This window comes from Hemitrygon akajei, chromosome 18 (assembly GCF_048418815.1).
Source record: "Hemitrygon akajei chromosome 18, sHemAka1.3, whole genome shotgun sequence".
NCBI classification, from domain to species: Eukaryota; Metazoa; Chordata; class Chondrichthyes; order Myliobatiformes; family Dasyatidae; genus Hemitrygon; species Hemitrygon akajei.
In genome coordinates this window covers 43,691,238-43,712,986 of record NC_133141.1, presented here as the reverse complement: position 1 = coordinate 43,712,986, position 21,749 = coordinate 43,691,238, and the positions used below count along the sequence as shown (strand labels likewise).

At 37.8% G+C, this 21,749-nt stretch overlaps 1 protein-coding gene across 1 annotated transcript in view; it reads left to right on the top strand.

The window, feature by feature from the left end:
• LOC140741376 (ceramide synthase 6-like) overlaps positions 1-21,749 on the top strand; it is a 32,713-nt gene that overhangs the window by 9,328 nt on the left and 1,636 nt on the right. Inside the window, exons 4-9 of the mRNA XM_073071535.1 lie at positions 4,113-4,170; positions 5,133-5,183; positions 11,330-11,422; positions 13,670-13,798; positions 17,527-17,633; positions 20,201-20,357. Coding sequence (XP_072927636.1) covers positions 4,113-4,170; positions 5,133-5,183; positions 11,330-11,422; positions 13,670-13,798; positions 17,527-17,633; positions 20,201-20,357 — 595 coding nt within the window. The remainder of the gene's footprint in view (positions 1-4,112; positions 4,171-5,132; positions 5,184-11,329; positions 11,423-13,669; positions 13,799-17,526; positions 17,634-20,200; positions 20,358-21,749) is intronic.

Below are 21,749 nucleotides of genomic sequence, written 5' to 3'. Positions count from 1 at the left end.
TTTCCAAGAGCAAAGAATCTGTACTACATCTGGTGCCTTTGATGAGTAGTATTTATGTAGTGCATGGTATTCATTGGTGTAGATTGCTTCTCAAATTAAGACGCATTGGTGGAAATGTGCAATTTCCATTGCTAGAGTGTGGTGTAGATTCAATATATTGCTCTCTGCATTTCTTGATCTGAGACATGAAGTCTGGGCCAAGAACTGGGAGAAGAGTTCTGTAAGGAAATTGAGGAGGTTTTCCTGACGCTGTCTGTAAGGAGTTTGTACATTCTCCCCATGACTGCATGTGTTTCCTTCAGGTGCTCCAGCTTCCTCCCACATTCCAAAGATGTACGGGTTAGAAGCTTAATTGGTCATATGGGTACCATTGAGCAGTACAGGCTTGTTGGGCCAGAAGGGCCTGTTATGGTACTGTATCTCTAAATTAAAAATAAAAATAAAAATTTTCCATGCAATAGTCACAAGTGATCCTAGCTATTTCTTACATCAGTTTACCAGTGCTTAAGAAGGTGAACTTGAAAGTAAAATTTTGGGTCTGGAAGTAAATGAGATAATTAGTAAGATAAATCTATAACATTTTAAAAAAGGTAATCTTTTGTAAAAGGCTTTAAGTATGGAAAATTAAAATTTTCATTCTTAAATGTGAAAATATTGCTGAAATTGGATGTAATTATGTACGTTAGTATATAAAGAAATATATAGAGTTCCTTTCAAAGACACTCCAACCAATGAGGTTTCCCTGAAGTAATGCGATATAAAAAATGTAGTTCCTGGTTTGTGCAAAGTAAGCTAATGCAAATAGCATTAAGATAATGACAGCTAATAAGTTTTAATAATGTTCAAGTCAAGTCAAGTCACTTTTATTGTCATTTTGACCATAACTGCTGGTACAGTACATAGTAAAAATGAGACAACACATTTTCAGGACCATGGTGTTACATGACACAATACAAAAACTAGACTGAACTACATAAAAAAAAAACACAGAAAAAAACTACACTAGACTACGGACCTACCCAGGACTGCATAAAGTGCACAAAATAGTGCAGGCATTACAATAAATAATAAACAAGACAATAAGGCAGTAAGGTGTCAGTCCAGTCTCTGGGTATTGAGGAGTCTGATAGCTTGGGGGAAGAAACTGTTACATAATCTGGTCGTGAGAGCCCGAATGCTTCGCTGCTTTTCCCCAGACGGCAGGAGGGAGAAGAGTTTGTATGAGGGGTGCGTGGGGTCCTTCATAATGCTGTTTACTTTGCAGATACAGTGTGTAGTGTAAATGTCCGTAATGGCGGAAAGAGAGACCCCGATGATCTTCTCAGCTGATTAAAGATCACAGAACCTGAATGGTTATGGCATGGAAAGGGGCTCTTTTGCCTGTTGAGTCTGTACTGACTTTAATCAAGAGCCAACCAGGCAATTCACTAGAATTACTTTCTCAGTTGTAGGCAGCTTAAGTGCCACTAAGGTTGAGGCTGTCAACTCTCCCAGTATTGCACTGGTATCTTCAGGACTTGACAGCAAGCATCCTGAAGCAAACAAGCTGAGTCTTGCCTGAGGCTCAGCTGAAAACAAGCTGAGGATTTGTAAGACATTGATCAGATGACATTTGAAGTATTGCGAGCAGTTTTTGAGCCCATAGTAAGAAAGGATGTGCTGGCATTGGAGAGGGTTCAGAGGAGGTTTACAGGAATTATTCTGGGAATGGAAGGGTTAAGGTATGAGGAGCATTTGATGGCTCGGGGCTTGTACTTACTGGATTTTACGTTTGTAGATGAATGAGGAGGGGGGACTCTTATTGAAAGCTACCAAACATTGAAAGGCATAAATAGATTGGATGTGGAGAGGATGTTTCCCTTCGTGGGAGTGTCTAGGGCCAGAGGACACAACTTCAGAATACAAGGATGTCCCTTTAGAACAAAGATAAGGATGAATTTATTTAGGAGAATCATTTTCTTGTAGGCATTTACAGGAAAAAAGGTCAAAGTTTATGGTGCATGCCAAATCTACGCAAACTTCTAAGAAAGTAGAGGTGTTGTTGTGCCTTCTTTGTGATGACACTTATAGATTAGTCTCAGGACATATCGTCTGATATGTTAATATTAACACATTTTAAGCTACTGACTGTCTCGGTCTTGGTTCCCCTAATGTGGACTGGCTCATGGACACATTGCTGAAGGCTTTATCATATCTCCTGCCTCCAACCACTCCATCCCTCAGTTATTCATCAGCCACCATCTCCTCATGTTATTTTTGCAGTGGACACAGATTCAGTGCCGATGGGTTCAACAAAGTCTCCCTCATGTGTGGAATTCATTGCCACAGATAGCTGTAGAAGGCCAAGCTATTGGGTATATTTAAAGCAGAGGTTGATGGGTTCTTGATTAGTAATGTCATCACAAAGGTTACGGGGAGAAGGCAAGTAATGAGATTCAGAGTGAATATAAATTAGCTATGATTGAATGGAGGAGCAGATTCAATTGGATGAATGGCCTAATTCAGCTCTTGTGTCTTATAGTCTTTATTTCCCAGGAAAAAAAATCAGAGAAGTGCTAAAAATGGTGGTTTTTAAATTATCATGGGTGCTTTTTTTTGTTTAGAAGTGGTGGTATCAAATATAGGAAACTGGAAATGGAGCAGACTCGTGGTCCAAATGGTCTAATTCTGCTCCTATATCTTATGGTCTTATGGTTTGATGAAAAAAAAAGAAACTACAGATTCTGGAACTCTGGAGCAACGAACAAAAGTCTGGAGGAACTTGGCGAGTCAGACAGCATCAATGGAAGGAAATGGATAGCTGATGTTTTGGGTTGAGATCCTTCACCAGGACCTATTAGGGAAATGTTTGTTTGACAATCAAGAATAATGAAATGGGCATGAATAGTCCTAAAGATAGCTGTTTCACATGAGGAGATGGTGGCTGATGAATAACTGAGGGATGGAGTTGTTGGAGGCAGGAGATATGATAAAGCCTTCAGTTATGTGTCCATGAGCCAGTCCTCATTAGGGGAACCAAGACCGAGACAGTCAGTAGCTTAAAATTTGTTAATATTAACATATCAAATGATATGTCCTGAGACTAATCTATAAGTGTCATCACAAAGAAGGCACGACAACACCTCTACTTTCTTAGAGGTCTGCATAGATCTGGCATGCACCATAAACTTTGACTTTTTTTCCCTGTAAATGCCTACAAGAAAATGAATCTTTTGGTAACATATACAGCACATACTTTGAGAATACATTTACTTTGAATTTTCAGATTCATTTATTTATCACATGAATGACAAAACATACAGTGAAATGCATCGTTTGCATGAACAACTAACACAACTTAATAATGTACTGGGGGAAGCCCGTAAATGTCACCACACATTCTGGTGTCAGCATAGAATGCCGACAGCACTAGGCAGAACAACACAGAACACACCAAGCAACAAAACCAACCACAGTCCTTTAACCCCTGGACAGGCTATCTTTGGCCTCCAGCGGACTCGTGGATTCACAGACATTCGTCTTCATCTTCCCCAGCAGACTCACAGAGATCTGTAGATCTAGGTTTCCACAGACTTCCAGACTATCAATCAACCATTGGACTTTGATCTGCAGTATTGACCCCCGGACTCACTAATGTTGACAAATGAAGATCCCAAACACTAGGTATCGAACTCTGGACTCACTGATGACCAGATCACGAACATTAGGGGTTGAACTCCAGTCTTGCCAATTTGCACACCTAGCGGGTCATTAGCCCTTATGCCTCCTGCCCACACAGAACTTCGATCCTGGAACCTGTTGATGACTTGCTGACCTAGGAGGACTACCAGCCCTCATTCTTTCTGGTCTACCAGCCCAACATCTGACCACTTTGAACCAGAAGCAGGCCTCACTAAGACTGAAAATTGCTGAGAAACTGTGGAATGAAACACAGTTTCAAATTTTTATTTTAGAAAAACCATTTAATGGGATGCAATTGCCCAACAGCATATGATAAACAATGAAGAGCAGTTTAAATTTATACATAAACACAAAGGGAGGCATCTAAAGGAAAATATTTCTCTACTTACAAATGTTTTAGTGTCAGTAAAGCTTTAATTTTCTGCTTGTAGGTGGAAGTTCAGTTTCTACCTATGGGCCTTCACGTTCAGTTTTTACTACCTGTCAAAGGTAAGCAAGCGTTACTTTGGTTCCTAATATTTATGTTGGAACATGTAGGGGCAGTGGATTGTAATTTTGTGGAAATAGAAAATTCAGTGTGATGTAAATTTTACATTCTGTAATTTTAAATTTGTCACTGATGGTTTTTCTTCGCTCTTGACTTTTCCTATCTTGAAAATGTTTATCCTTTGCTGGATTCTTGTTCGTGTGATTTGATATCTGACTTAAGTGATCATTATTGAAGGCAAAACCTCACTAGTGATTGTCAGCAAGCTGTTTTATGGCCAGGGGTACCACCTCAGAATATGATCATGTTTCATTCATACTTCATATTCATCAGCAGTTGTTGGAAGTCATTAGGAACCCTGGATTTTTTTCTTCCTTGCCTATCACAGTATAACAGGTTGAAGCTAGGTAGTAGCCTTGCTGTTTTCTATTTACCATCTATCTGCCAACTCAATACAGAACAGGGATCAACTTTGGAATTTTATGGGCTACGTGGTTCAGTAAACTGTAGATAAATTCCCCTAGAATCTTTGATTTTGAAAGCTCAACTATTATCTGCTGAGAGCAATTACACAAATTTACAGATTGGTTAATTTATAATCACTCTGCAATCTGCAACTCCAGTACAAACACTGGTCATGGCATGCAGGAAGGAAGCAGCTCACTGGCAGTCTGAAGGATTATTTTGTCGCAGTGATTTATGTCTTGATAGTGCATTAATAGGATTTTAAAAACTCCACATGGTTTTAGTCAGTGTATAAAGTGCAGCTCAGTTTCTTTGTTCACTTTAATCACTGGTCTTGTGATTAGTTTTAAAGTTAGTACCTGGATTTGCTCTTTTTGATCCACCTTATTCCTGTCTGATTTCACAGATACATTTAGAAAAAGATTATTTTAAGCAAAAGTACTTTACCCTTTAAAATGCGAAGGAATTTTAATTTGTATTTATTATGTACTTTTTTTAGAGTCCCTGGCTGTGGGATAGCAGAGAATGCTGGTACAACTATCCCTTTCATGTAAGAATTGTTTTGTTATGTAATAATTAACTTATGTGTAAAAGAAAGCCTTCTGCACCCTATGATACATGATAAAAATAAGCTCCTATTAAAAGAATTAATGAGGAAATTCACCATTCTCTTGCACCTGGAAAGGATGATTCAGAGCTGCAAATTCCACTTAGACCAGAGCTGTAAAATTGAGGAGAGTTGTTGCCCTATTGAGCTGGTTTCTAAAACAAATAGTTGGAGCTGTTATCATATTTGTGATCTGGTTTTACTTATTGTAGTTTAATTCCAACTTTAGTCCAATGTGCAAATTGTATTTTATTACTTAATCATAGTAGTCAACTTTGCACGTTCATTAAAGTTTAATAAATAATCGTTTCCAGCTCAACCCAAACAGATTGGAATTGTTTTTTTCCATTTACTGGTCATCCCTGGGTTCTGTTTTTACAGACGCTTACAGGATGATTTTGTCAACAGTTTGGAAAATACACAAATCACTTGATGTGGTAACCATACCACTACAGCATAGTAATGAGCAGTGTGTGTCTGTGAATAAGCCTCCACAGACTGAGACTGATTGATGCCCACTTCCGGTTTAAGATGGCCCTGGTGAAGCACAGCACCTACTTGCTGGTAGCAAACAAAACTACTAACTACTTTATTAATCACACTTTTTCTGGTAAACGATCACCGTGATCAATAGTCTGCAATTTTCCTTTTGGAGTTGAGCTTTTGAACTGCTTGTATGACATGGTAGTTTTGCAGTGGGACCTAAAGTCTCGAAGGTGTAGGATGGTTGCAGCGTGGCACGTACGGGCTGAATTGAAGTGGTGGGCCCTGGGTCCGGGGAATGAGCCAATGCTGGAGTGGACTTGGAGACAATTCAATGCAGCAGAACTGAGGCAAGGCAGAGTCAAGGCAACAGGGTCTGGGCCAGAGAGTGAAGAAAGTTCCAAGGTTTAATCGATTTAAGTGCCGGGCTCAGGCCCAAGAGTGTATTAAAATAGCAGAGCCCGGGTCCCATGAGCCTCTGCATCCAACACATCATTCTCCACAACTTCTGCAATCTTCAAAGGGATCCTACCACCAAACATATCTTTACCTCCCCTCTCTTTCCGCTTTCTGCAGGGATCACTCCCTTTGTGATTCCTTTGTCTATTCGTCCCTCCCCATGAATCTCATTCCCGGTACTTATCCCTGCAAGCAGCCGAAGTGCTACACCTGCCCAATCACCTCCCTCACCTCCATTCAGGGCCCCAAACAGTTCTTCTAGGTGAAGCAACACTTCATTTATGAAACTGCTGGGGTTGTCTATTGTGTCTATTCTGATGCGACCTCCTCTACATTGGTGAGACCTGCTGTACATTAGGGGATTGCTTCATTGAGCACCTCCACTCCATCCGCCAAAAGCAGAACTTTCCGGTGGCCCAACATTTTAGTTCCCATTCCCATTTCCATTCTGACTTGTCGGTCTATGGGCTCCTTTTGTACCATGATGAGGCCACTCTAAGGGTAGAGGAGCAACACCTTATATTCCATCTGGGTAGCCTCCAACCTGATGGGATGAATATCGATTTCTCCTTCCAGTAAAAAAAATTCCTTCCATTTCCTCTCTTCTTCTATTCCCCATTCTGGCCTTTTACCTCTCCTCGCTTGCCTATCACCTCTGCCTGGGTCCCCTCCTACTTCTCTTTCTCCTATGGTCCATTCTCCTCTCCTATCAGATTACTTCCTCTCCATCCCTTTACCTTTCCTACCCACCTGGCTTCACCCATCACCTTCAAGCCATCCTCCTTCCCCTCCCCCCACCTTTTTATTCTGGCATCTTCCCCCTTCCTTTCCAGTGCTGAAGAAGGGTCTTGGCTCGAAACTTCGACTATTTATTCATTTTCACAGATGCTGCCTGACCTGCTGAGTTTCCGCTGCATTTTGTATGTGTTGCTTTGGGTTTCCAGCACCTGCAGAATTTTTTGTGTTTTTGAAATCCATCTACCATTTCTCAGCCCATCTCCCTAAATGATCCAGAACCTTTTGTAATTTGTTGTAACCTGCTTCACGATCAACAAGACCCCTAATTTATAATCATCAGCAAACTTGCTAATCCTGCCATGTATTTTCACATCCAAATCATTTATATAAATAATGAATAAAAGAAGTCCCACACTGACCCCTGAGGCACCCCACTAATCATAGAATTGACCATCAACCATCACTCTCTGCCTCTTATCATCAAGTCAATTCTGAATCCACCTCACTATTTCCCCCTGAATCCCATGTGACCTAATCTTCCAGATCAGCCTGCCACATGGAACCTAGCCAAAGGCATTACTAAAGTCCATATAGACAACATTCACTGTCCACCTTCATCTATCCCCTTAGTTACCTCTTTGAAAAACTCCAAAAGATTAATCAGACATGACATCCCATGCACAAAACCAGGCTGAATATTCCTGATCAAGGGTTCTGAGGGACGAGATCTATCATCATTGTGATTATCCAGTGATGGTAAATCTTGTCCCTCAGAATTCCTTCCTGTAACTTCTCTACAACTGAAGTCAGGCTCTCCAGCCTGTAGTTACCTGGCCCGTCCTCGCTACCCTTGAACAATAGGACAAGATTAGCCACCCTCCAATCTTCTGGAAATTACCAGTGGCTAACGATGAAGCAAATATCTCTATAAGGGCCTCTACAATTTATTCCCTGGCTTTACATAAGGTTCAGGGATGCACTTGCCCCTGTGGATTTGCTCACCTTAATGCACTTCAAGACCGTAAGTACCTCCTTCCTTGTAATAGTCATATTTCCCAAGACCTCACTGCTTGTTGCACTCATTTCTTTGGTATTCATTATATTGTTCTCAGCAAACACAGAGGAGAAATAGATATTAAAAATCTTGCCCATCTGCTTTAGTTCCATACGTAGATGACCATGATGGTCTTTAAGAGGATGAAATCTCTCCCTAGTCACTCTTTTACTGTGAATGTACTCCTGGGCTTATCTTTAACTCTGCCTGCCAAATCCATCCATACCCTTTTTTTGTCCTCTTAAGCCTGCTTTTAAACTTGTTATTATCAGCGCGGGATTCATTCATACTCAGCTCCCTAAAAGCAGTGAGTGCTCTTTCTTTTTCCTGACTGGAACCTCGATATCTCTCATCAGCCAGGGTTCACTTATCTTGGTATGTCTGCCCTTCACCCTAACAGGAACATGCTACATCTGGACTCCTGACATGACCCCTTTAAAAACCTCCCACTGCTAAAAATTCCTTTCCCATATGTTACTTCAGGACCTGTGGACCTGTTCTCTCTTTTTCCATAACAATTTTTAAAATAATTGATTTGGGGTCACTAAACCTAAAGTTCTCCTCTGCCGCCATTTCTGTTACTTGGTCTGCCTTGCTACCTCAGAGGGGGTCTAGTATTGCTGCTTCCCAAGTCGGTTCCTCTGTATATTGCATGAGGGCACTGTCTTGAATGCATCGCATACATTCCACTCCATCCAGCTCCATTGCACTTTGGGCGGCCCTGTCAATACTAGGAAAATTGAAATCTCCTTCTAGCACCACCCTACTATTCTCAAAACTATGTGCAATTTCTTGACACACCTGCTGCTCAAATTCCCGCTGACTATTTTGGGATGTATAATATAGCCCTTCTAAGGTGACCATCCCCTTTTTGTTTCTGAGTTCTACCCAAATGACCTTGTTAGATGATCCCTCTGATTCTCATTTGAATTAACAAATATTCATGGGAGCTTATGCTTATTTATGGATGTTCATAAGTTCAGCATTCATAACTCGGAGAGGGCCTGTACCTGTATAGTATATTGTCAAAATAACTTTTCCATATTTAGTGATAATTTGTTGATTGTCCCTCTGATACACTTAAGCCTGTTATTTTAGTTTTACATGGCACTTGTTTCCTAAATGAGTATTCTCATCCTCTATGTATTTCCTTGCGTAAATGATTTGCACCTGTAGGAACTCAATAATTTTTGAATTTACTGTGATGAGTACCCTTCTAGCAAATCTTACCAGCTCCAACCTTCCAATATTTTTTTTTCAAGTCAAGCCACATTCTTTCACTTCAAGTATGCAGCAAGTGGGCTGCTACTGAGTTGTCTTATTCGAACCCCACCCAACTGTGTATACAAATCTATAAATTGCCTTTTAAGATGAATATTTGTTACATTTTATTTCTGCAGGACATCTTTAGAGTTTACAGTACCTGATTATTTATATAAAACATGAAATGTGACAAAAACTTAGGCAAATAGAAGATAGGGTTTGATGTTGTTGTCCAAAAGTGTAATGTTGAATAAATATGCATATTGGCATGAGTATTGGATAATGCACGTACACACTGGACATGGAATTGGTGAAAACTCCATATATCCAGCTTTGTTTACTTTGATCAGATATAGAAGGAACAAAATGATCTTTTGCTTTTTTCAAAATGGTTGTGTCCAACTGATGTAGCAACAGGAAGCAATCTTGGATCATTTCTTACATTATGGTGAGTGCAAGGTAACAACACAGAACCATTCTTATATGGCAAAAAGAGTTGGCATGTATACAAATTATCCCCAGTTAATGGTATGGTACCATTCAAGTGAACTGTTTGTAACTGGACAGTTCACAAGTCAGAAATGCAGCCGTGAAGCAGGTTCCAAGGTGGCAAAAGACATCTGCAGCCTCACAGCAGCTAACAAATCCATCCCATTGGTCTCCCAAGGGCTGTAGGTAAGTCAGACTGTCATAACCTCTGGGAGGACATGAATTGAAAAAAGTATATTTGCCTGAGTTTAAATTTTTAAAAAACAATCATGTAATTAGTACACCCCAAAATACTTCACATGCAAGATAAAATCATTTTGCAGTGTTGTCAGTTGTTATAAAATCAAACCAAGAGCTAATTTAGACACAAGATTCCAGTAAGCATAGTTAAGGTAAACCATGTAATCTGTTTGTTAGTGTTAGTTGAAGCATGAATACTGGCCCAGGCATCCTATATTTTTTGAATTGGCACAAAATCTGCATGTTACTTGCAAAGATAGATAAAACATGGATTAACATTTTGTCAGAATTGCTCTGAAGTCCTCATTTTAATTTTAGGCTTGAATCCTCCAAATTGTATTACTTAATTCCACAATTTATGACTTGAAGGTATTCATTCCAACCACCAAACATTGTAGGACAGTGCATATTGTGGAACTTTAGCATAGAGAACTTTGTTTACTATGGAACAAATGACATGCATGCCATGGAATTTGTATTTAATGATAATATTGCATTCAGTAAATGAAAAAAATGCTATATTTTAAAAAGTGATACAAAATGGAAAAAAAAGATTTGGTCTAATTTTGAAATATATTCATTTTTCATTTTCAAATTTTTTAAATTAATTTTCCAACAAAGAAAAAAATACAAATCAGAGAAGTTTTAGCAAACACATAATACAAAAAAACGTAGAAACAACAAAAAACAATATACTGTCAAGGTCAATTAAATATAATGTTAAGCTGTTGTATATAGTATATAAACAAGAAACCACAACTCCTCTTGACAAATCATAAAGAAAAAAAAGATTGGAAATTTTAAAGAGAAAAAAAACCCGCTAAACTAACCTAAAACAAAAAAAAAGAAAGAAAGAAAGATGGGGCAGTCCATTTGAGGATAAAATTAGAAAAAAAGAAGTAAGAAAACATCCTTCCAGTCATCTCCAAACCTTTGCAGATAAGGAAATTTTTTTTCTGCCAAAATATATTAATTTAACCTGGAACTAAATAAAAACGGAATAGAATGTTAGCTGATTATTGACCGACTGTTTGCTTAACATTTGGGTGATTAACCTTTTACTATGGTCAGAAACCCTGGTTTTAACTCTGTCTTATTTCTGGTAGGTTATGAGGTTGTGCCTTCATATTCTATACTACTTAAAAAATTTAGTTTCATTGAAGTCAATGGAGCAATATTTCAAAAGCAGAGTGGAATGCAAGGTCACTGCTTATATAGTGTCTAATACTATCAATTGGTGTGACTTTCTACACAGTTAGAAAGGATATGTGGTATTTTTCTTGTCTTTTTAAGTGCCCATTTTAAGGAAGTATTAGCATTCCTTATAAAAACAAAGTTAAATTCTGTATCTTTTTGTTCAAAGGAACTTTCATTTGAAGTCTATATACATTTCATGATGGAATTCGCTTTTTATGGGTCTCTGATATTTTCACAGTTTTTTGATGTTAAAAGAAAGGTAAGACTCACATTATTTTGGTATCTCTGATGATATTATAAGTGTGTATTATTCAAATAGCTTTCATTTCTAGTGTCTTGGGCTGAGTTTTTCCAGTACTTATCAGCCGAGTTACTCAATAGGATGCTTAGTCCAGGTCATGTAAGGCAACTTTTTGTTGACTGAGTTTGGGGCAAGCTTAGTATCAAGATCATTGAGTCACTCATTAAACAGTTAATATCTAAAGCAGTTAGTATATTTTAGTAGGGAAAACACATAGTAGATGAAACTCGAGTCTGTGCCTTTGGAATATAATGCAATATTTATTCATCTACCAGACTGAAATTTAATGGTGTATCCTATCCAGTTGGTTTTGAAAATGTATAACAATTATATCAAAACTGTGAATATAAATAAATAATGAACACTAATATGGTGGAGTATAATTTAGTCCTTTCTTTTAGTGAGTTATAATATAACCTGCCCATTCAATATGGCTATTTCACTTGCAAATGAAATGCATTTCTTGTAATTCTTCATTTCCCACCCTCAAATCTTAATTATGATGATGGATATAGGGTCACTATTGCTTCTGAAGTTTATTTTAAAAAACATTGTCTGTTGCTTCATGTATTTTACTCAGGGGATTTATTTCGATTCCAAGTACTTGCCTGACTCTGATTCTTATTATGGTTGTTATCACTCTAAATGTCCTGCCTTTACTAGTAATGAAAGTTGTTTATGTTATTTTGGATCGAAAGCAGAGCCATGTTTCATTGGTTTACCATGCTTTCCTTTTCAGGGAACAAAAAAGTAGACACTATAGAATTGAACAAAAGAAATATGTGAAGTAAAAGTCATCACTGGATAATAAAGCATTCTTTTTGCTGAAAGATCAAATGACAAACACAAGATTTTCATAGCAAAGCGTACATGTAGCTTGCAAGAAGTACCATAGTATAAAGTTCCTCTGTACATGTGATAGGCTGACAATGACAACATTCCATCTGGAACTGGCACAAGAACACAAGTACATAGGAGCAGAAGTAGGCCACCCAACTTCTTAAATGTGTCCTACCATTCAATATGATCATGGCTCCTGTTCTATGTCAGTTCCACATAATCCTCAGTTTCACAATCTTCCAAGAATATAGATATTTTCTCTTTCAGTACCTTGGGATGTAAATTGCATCTGCCCCACATAAGTGTATGCCTTTTGTAAACATTCAAAGGAAAAAATGCTTCAAGTTATTTGTAGGGCTTACATGGACTGAATAGCAAGATCTCAAGACTTCAAGATTCTATGGGCCAATTGTAAAAAATACAGGCTTCACTAAACTGGTTCCAAATTGACTAAATTGAGCATCCCCTACCACATCATTGCCTGCAGGAGGTGTTGGAGTTGGCAGTGGGTAAGTGGCAAGATGGAGGTGCTGATATTGGGGTTGGGTGAGATGGAAGGAAAGGATATGTTGTAAGAAAGGATATAATTTGAAAAAAGAAGTTTTATAAAATGTGAATCAACTATCAATGGAATATCATAAAATCTTTGGAATTTTAAAAACCAATTCTGTATTTTAATCTTGATGTTTTTTCTTCCATCTCCTTTTAACAGCCTCTGTTTACATAGATACCCTATAGTTCTAATTTCTTGCTCACCTCCAATGAATGAATGCATAATTAATTGTCATTATACATTTCAGTGGGTTAAGAGCAAACCACATCACGGTGGGTCGAGATCACAGATAGTACAGAACAGTTAAGGAAGGCATATTTCTTTCCTAAGAGGAAATTTTTGAACAAGGTAGGCTCAGTAGAGTCAGGGTTACTGTGGTGACATTACTTTTTATGGCAGATTTAATTGAGCTTAAATTCTGCTACTGCTGAGACTTGGGAACATTAGTCCAAGCCTCTGAATTATTAATTCAACAATTTAACCACAGTGTTGCTGCACCCTTTATCACTATTTGCATGATATGTTGTATACTGTGGATCAGATAGTGTAGTTAAACGAATAGTATCAATAGGGTGAATAGGTTTGCTTTAACTGTTTAAAATTTTAGTGGAATTTTAAGGAAATTTTCAGTGGATCCTGCATTCCTTCAGTACCTCACTGGACAGGCAACATACATGCTGCAATTCAACTTTCATTTTGTGGCTCATATCAATCTGAACCAAGAGCTGTAGAAATGGTATCAAGCTCAAGATCTTCACAAAGTGATCGAAGATCCAAATGATCTTGGGTAACTTTCTCTTGCTTCTTTTTAGGATTTTGTTGTTATGTGCATCCATCATCATGTCACCATTCTGCTGCTGACAATTGCCTACATTGCTAACATGACACGTGCAGGAACAATTATCCTCCTCTTGCATGATGCTGCTGACATTTTTCTAGAGGTAAGTGTAAGAATGGGCATCAATTAGCCAGATTTTGTATTCAGTTAATATCATTTCCCCTCAGCCTCTTTTCCATTAATGCACTACAGATACTCCCACAGGGGTGTACATTACATCCACTTTTATATATATCACTTACAGTTTAAAAGAGTGATGAAAGCAGTTCTTCAAAACCATTGTTTAAAATAGCAGACACACTGCATCCATCTGAATTGTTAAATTACTCTAACTTGTTCTCAGTGTTGTTATCATTCAACCAAACTGAAGATGATACATCTTTTTTAAGATACTTAAAAGAATAGAAATAGTGTTATAGAAGGTCATCGACTCCTGCACATGTTTCTTTATTTCATATTTAAATGGATACCCTAACCCTTCTCTCTGTTGTCCATCTCTTTTCAGATTCTTATCTAACCAACTTTGTTAAACAGTAACAATCCTGTCAGAAAGCCAGCTGTAGTGAAGCAAAATATATTCTAAAAGAAGTTGTGGAGAAAAAAGTATTTATGTTCAGTCCTTTCATTTAACCTATTATAGGCTTTTCTATTTACCCTCTATGGTTGCCAGCTAATAAGGGACACCTTGTGAATGGGACATGTTGCAGGTCAAGTTAAATGATAGAAAAGCACAGGGCAGAACAGGCCCAGTGGGCCAAGCTCTCCTGTAACAGTGGACTTTGTATAGAATCATATTAAATAATTGAAAGAAGGAAAATAAAATACGTTTGTATAATATCCATTCCTAATGTCTGGCTATTTTATAGGCATCATACTAAATCCTACAGGATTTTTTTTTCAATATTTTGCTGTTCGCACCAGCATTTTGTGTGTGTTGCCCTGGGTTTCTAGGATATGCAAAATCTCTTGTGTTTATGATTCAGCTGAGGTATCTTATAAAAATTTTGTTTTTACAGACCATTGGTGACTGTAGCTGCACACATAGTGCTGGAGGAACTCAGTGGATCAGGCAGCATCTATGGAGGGGAATGGACAATTGACATTTTAGGTCGAGACCCTTCATCTGAACTGAAAGATAGAAGATAGAGGGGAGATAGCCAGTATGAAAAGGTGGAAGGGAGGCATGGAGCATGAACTGGCAGTTGGATTCAGGTGAGGGAAGTGGGGAGGGGTGATAGACTGATGGGGCGAGGGGGATGAGTGGGAATCAGAAGCTGGGATTTAATAGACAAAAATAAAGGGCTGAAGTTTTTGGAAATTGATAGGAAAATTCCTTGGATCCTTGCTGGAAATGGAGCTGGAAGCCGAGTGGGACAACATGGCAGTAGAGACAAATATCCAGAAAAGACACGTGGCTGTGGTAGTGAAGCTTGGTGAGTGTGGGGTCATGGAGCAGCAGAGATCACAGAGCTGATGCTTTAGATTCTTGTTGGGGCAAAATTAATACATTGGACACTTGCTGTGTCCCCATTCTTGACTTTCCCCAGATGGTCATATAAATCTTCATCAATTTCATCTTATATTATGAACAGTAGTATTAATCCAGTCTTCAAGCAAAGCTACAATAGGGTGGAGAAACAAGAGTCAGCAGATGCTGAAATTTGAAGCCAAAAATGACTTTGCTGGAAGAATTCAACTGGTTGAGCAGCATCTGTTGTGGGGCAAAGGGCTGTGATTCTACATCATATGTTGCTGAACCCACTGAGTTCCTCCAGCAGATGCTATAACATAGATAGGGTGATTGCAAACCAGATTACCTAATTGGTTCTCTATTGAAGTCATGAGAACTGTGAAGGATATAAATAGGCCATGAACGTGCTATAAATCGTTTTGCACTTCTGTAGGAAGTCAAGATCCGCCCTTGAAGGTTACCACACACACCTGTAGATAGCATAACGTTTATAATTTTCTGTCTGGTCTCTATCATTTTTTGTGTACGTAGATGTATTATTTGCTGCTGTCCAAAAATTTTGATTTCCATTTTCTAAAGACTCGTGAAAAATGTTTAGCTGATTCTGCTGCCATATTCCTCAGTCTTCCTCAATATTTTAAAAGCATTTTGCTTAAGCTTGGATTGCTTAAATATTTATGTCCATTTATAGTTTCTACCTTTTCTCAGATATTTGAACTTCCAATTGGTTTTCCTTTTTCAAAAGGAGTTGCAAAAGCTAAGGAGCAGGATAAAATGCTTGTTAAATATTTATGACATTCCATGACACAAATTGATTAGGACCCTTTCATCTCTAAGTAGGGTCTGTTCTTCTTTCACATTGTTTATTTATCAGTTCATAAAAGCACTTGGTATTTTTGTGGATTGTCCATCTTTTCATATTCTGTTAGATTTTCTAATTTTCCTCTTAGTTTTAAACTTATTTTTTCTATTATCCTTCTATGTACCAATTGTATTTTTCTTGGTGAATTTCAGTCTTGATCTTAACTTGTGTCTTTGGTAGATTTTTCATTATAGGATGTATTTAAGTATTTTATTCTTCAATGCCTGATAAATTTCTTTTATTTTGATCTATTGTTTTATCTGATATTTTTTCTAATTAATTAGCCTTGTGTGAGAGTCGCTTTATTCCAGGCAAACCAGCTAGTTTCTTGACCAATGGATACTTCCTTATCCAACACTTTGAAAGGATCTTTAAAAAAAGGATGAAATTAATTGTTAGATAGTTTTGGCCAATTTATCTTCAGGACACTTCGATCTTTGGCTTTGATTGAATGCTGAATCTGAACATATTGTCAATGGGGAAAACAGTATCCTACTTGAGATAAAGTAGTAATGCTAATTAATTTTCATAACAAACTTTACCAAATGGCAGTCATTTTTATAGCAGTTTCAAAAGCTGGCTTGTTGATTGTTCTTGAATTTAATTATAACACTGTAAACAGCCAAATACCTGAGCTTTAGAACTTACTTCCTAAGCTCTATCATCTTTCTCTCTCTTGTTCCTCCATAAGACAATTATTTACATAATGAAATAAATTAGCTGCCTCACAAACACCTAAAGTAAAAGCAGGCTGTAGTGTTGAGTTCTGTCACCATAAATGGACAAAACTGAAAGCCGCTCCAGCAGAATCTTAGTTGCACCCTGGGTTTAAGTACACGAGGAATGTCATCTGTCCAAAATCTCCAGGGGCACCTGGTTACTGAAAGACCATGCATAGAGCATGTATATGGGCCCTTCAGTCCACCAAGTGCATACCGACTAAGCAGTCATCTATTCTTCAACCATTTACCTGCACTTAGTCCATACTCTTGCATGCTTTTGTAGTTAAGGCCTTGTCTGGTTATGTTTTAAATATTGTGAGAATATGTGCGTCCGCCATCAACTCAGGCAGTACATTCAGATTCCAACCAAAAAGTTCTAGCTTGGTTCTTTCCTAAGCCTGTTATTGCTCACCCTAAATTAATGCCCTCTAATTGTAGATATCTTTGCTGTGGAGAGAAGTTTCTTATTATATCTATTCTCTTCATAATTTTGTTTATCTCCAGCAGTTCCTCATCTACCCCTTTGGAAATCAAATCAAACCTATCCAATCTCTCCTTCTAAACCAACATGCTTGTGAAACTTGTCTCCAATGCAATTATATACTTCCTGTAATATGGCAATCAGAACCATTCATCTCAGATTATGATTTGAATGATTTATTCCAAGGATAACTAATTCTTACTAATTGTATGCTTTTGCACTTGGATATGGATGTGTTTCTTTCAAATTTGTTGATAGGTTCATGATACCAATTATATTTTTTCTTTAAATCTAGCTTGCTAAAATGGCAAACTATGCTAAATGGCAAAAACTCTGCAACATCTTCTTCTTGATGTTTGCTGTGGTCTTCATTGTGACCCGTCTGGTAATATATCCAATCACGTGAGTAATATCTTCTTACCTTTTCACAGCTGTATTTATATTAATTATAGGGAAGTAAGATCATTAATTTATACAGGATGTCATTTTTTCCTGACAATGTAATTTTCATTCTCAGCTTCCTCTGTCAAACATACTTTCCATATGGTTTCATAGACCCTTGCTACTGTTCAGCCTTCATGTGTGAGTTGGAATATTGTTAGGTTATTTGACCATGATGTCAAACTGGGCCTAATCATTACCTCACTCAGTATAGGCACACTTTGAGTTTTCAGTGATCAAAGCTCAAAGCAAAGTGCTTGCTTTTTCCCACACTAGCTAAGGCTGAAATTAGCTACTTCAGCACATACTCAATGAAAAGTTGGGACAGTCATTTTCTATAGCCCAAGTTCTATGCCAGTTCTACAGACCAAACAGATGCAGAACTGGCATAAAATACCACATAAGGCAATGAGATAGAAATTTATCATATGTGAAAAGTGTCATTCTAACAGTCATGCAGCTTCTGAAATTTTGTACAATTGAACCTGGTACACGCGAACAAGGGCAATTTATTGTATTTGAACAGGACATATTTCTATTGTAACAGATCTTCATTGCATGTAATTGGATTAAATTTGAGATGTTCATAATGCAAAATATTTACTTTAAACATTCAGTTTTTGAACTTGAAAGTAAGATGGATTAATCCAAAAGATGTTTCTCTCATTGCACTTTGTATAAATAGTGCTTGAGAGAGCAATGTCAAAGACACAGGTTAAGATAAATTCAGTAGCGTCCGCAGACTAATATTAGAACCAAAGTTATTATAGTGGTTGACTAAGATGGTCTCTTTTGCACTTTGTGAACATGACAATTACTGAAGCACGTTTCTGCAAACCTTATGAATAAATTTTTTGAAATAAAATATTTGAATGCTACCTGAAATTGAAAAAATATTTTGAATAGTTTGCAAAATTTGTTTCAGTGAAGTTGAAGTTCATAAATAATTTGGGCATGTCCACTTTTTAATCATATTACAATTCAGATATTATTTGTCAGGTTAATCCAAGTAAATTAGGTTGGGAATAGCATAATAAAAATGTGTGACTCGTACTGGAACATGTTTCTTCACATAGCTGTTTTAGATTATGATTAAAGTTTCATTAAAGATGATTATAAGAGATAATTATCTCCTTTATTAACAAAGCCAGCCACAGAGGCTTACATATCAGTCAGAAGTAGGAGGAAGAGTGCTCAATGGTGCCTTTTTCCCCAAAATGATAAAGAGAAAGAGGTTTAGGAGTTCTACCATCCACTGAGTCGAAATGAACAGTCATTCCATTCTAAGCTCTGTCATGAGAAGAGATAACCAGGAGGAAAGAGAACATGGTTACCCTGAAAAAGTGTAGTGTCTCCACTGATTCCTGGATGCTTCTGAGCTACAACTGCTCAAAGTGAAGAAAGAGCATTCAAGATGATATGATATGATATGACAATTTAGATGCCTTACATTAAGAGCACCCAGAAGTCTGTACGAATGGCAGAGTGGACCACCTTGCAAGCTCCCCATTCACTTGTCCTCTTGGCTATTACCTATCTGTCAGTGGAAGAGTCTGTAGTTCCCACATTGATCTAAATAGCTCAAATTGCTCGCAAATGGAATGACATAATCTCAATGAGAAAAGTAAGTGAAATTCAAAATTTTCCACAAATTTAGGGATAGCTTGTAACATACATATCTTGTTCATAATGAAATTCACAAGATCTCATCCCTGAAAAACAGCTCATGTATCACATTAGCTCTGTATGTCATTCCTTAGGTTACATGCCTCTGAACAACTGTTGCAAGAATGCCTGTGACCCTTTTTTCCATGTTGTCAGCAACTGAGGTGAAAAGGGAATGATGAGAATCTGTCCTTCCACTTTAAGAGCATAAGCATTCTTTAGGAATTGAAAATACCCCTTTATCTCAAAAGCCCAATGATTTCTGCTACAGCCTTAATTGTAGCAAAAATATAGCATGCATTAAAGTTATTTTAAATAACTTTATGTAATACTTTAAGACACAGGAGCAGAATTAGATCATTCTGCCCATCGAGTCTGCTCTGCCATTTCTCAAACCGCTTTAAATATACCCAATGACTTGGTGTCCACAGCTGTCTTTGGCAATGAATTCCACATATTCACCACTCTCTGGCTATTGTTCTAAAGGGATGTCCTTGTATTCTAAGGCTGTGCCCCCTGTTCTATTTTTAAATTGTCACTGTGCCTCATTCAGGGATGGGACTCTCATTTTGATAGGAAATGGCATTTTACCCATGCTCATTTCAATTAACTAATAGGGAGAAGCAAATAATTGGCATAAATTGTTGTCACTGTATGTGCAGTAACCTGGAAGGGTAGATTTCCCTAGCTTTACAGAATGTGTCTGATTGTCATTTCACACATTTCAATAAATTTATGAAATGAACAAAAGATCTTTTCAGGGAGATTAGTAAGAATCAAAATCCACCCATTGTCTAATTTTGACTTAATTTTTCCTGCATATCTGAACTGTTTCAAAATTAAAGGTGTGTTTTATTTTACAGGAGCATCAGATCTGTATTTTTTGAAAGCTGGGAGATCATTGGACCATTTAAAATCTGGGGCTTTATAAATCTTCTTCTTATCACACTGCTGATTATGCACATCTACTGGTCATACCTAATCATCCGTATGGTGCTTAAAGCATTTCATAAAGGAAAGGTAACTTATCTTGCCTGGATACTGATGAGTTTATAATTTTTAGTGGATTACCTTTATGGACAGGTGTGAAAATGAAAAATCAAACATGAACTTCATTACACTGAGTTGTCATTATACATTTGTAAAGCAGAGTAAACACATCCACTGATAATGGAAAGGTGTATCTGTATTGGGGAAGACTTTGTATTTATTCTTCTCTCTGGATTTAAAAATGATACCCTTTGCTCTTCCTGGCCAGTGCTTCAACCTCATCTTTGGAGCTGTTGGAGGGTCATTGCAAACCCACTGTTCTGCCAGTAGTTCTCAATCATTTCAGAAGACAATATAGTTGAGATTTTTAACACATTATCAGTGAAGTCCTTCATTCCAGTTTCAGATCCAATGTCATTTGACATTGTGATTCATCTTTCTCCATCATAACTGTCCACAGGAAGTTGAAGGTAACGAGTCCTCAGCTTCCTAATTAACAGACAATCTATCTTAATTCAGAATCTTTAGATAAAACCAAATTTCTGGAGGCACTCAGCAGGTCAGGCACCATCTATGCAATGTAAAGCAGTTAACATTACCATAAGACATAGGAGCAGTGTTAAACCATTTGACCTATCGAGTCTGCTCTGAGACGTCCGGAAGCTTGCATCAGAATGGTTTTGATGTGGTGACCTTGGAATGGAATGTCCCTTTCCATAGATGTTGCCATAAGAAGACAAGAACACAGGAAAATAAAGGCAGAAAAGGCCATCAGGGCCCTCGTCTGCCCTGCTATTCAATGTGATCATAGCTGATCCATGCTGGCCTAAATCTCTGTGCCATTTCATTATATCTCTGACTTCACCAATCTTTCAAATACTTATCTATCTCCATCTTAAGTATATCTAATGACCTGGCTTCCACCTACCTCTGGGTTAGAGAATTCCAGAGATTCAAGCATAGGAGAATATGGAGAAACTTAATAGAGGTATACAAAACTATGAAGGGTATAGACAGGGTTAATGCAAGCAGCCTTTTTCCACGAAGGTTGGGAGAAACTAGAGCTAGAGGTCATAGGTTAAGGATGAAAGGTGAAATATTTAAGGAGAACCTCTTCTCTCAGAGGACGGTGTGAGTGTGGAACGAGCTGCTAGAGGAACTGGCAGATGCAGGTTCAATTTCAACATATAAGAGAAATTTAGATATGTATATTGAGAGCAGATGTTATGGAGGGCTATGGTCTAGGTGCAGGTTGATGGGACTAGGCAGAAAAGCAGTTTGGCATAGACTAGAGGGGCCGAAGTGCCTGTTTCTGTACTGTATGCTCTATGGTTCATCACCTCCAAGAGAATAAATTTCTAATTCTTCACTATTAAATGACTAGCCCTTATTTTGTAGCTATGTTCCCTTGTTTGTGACTCA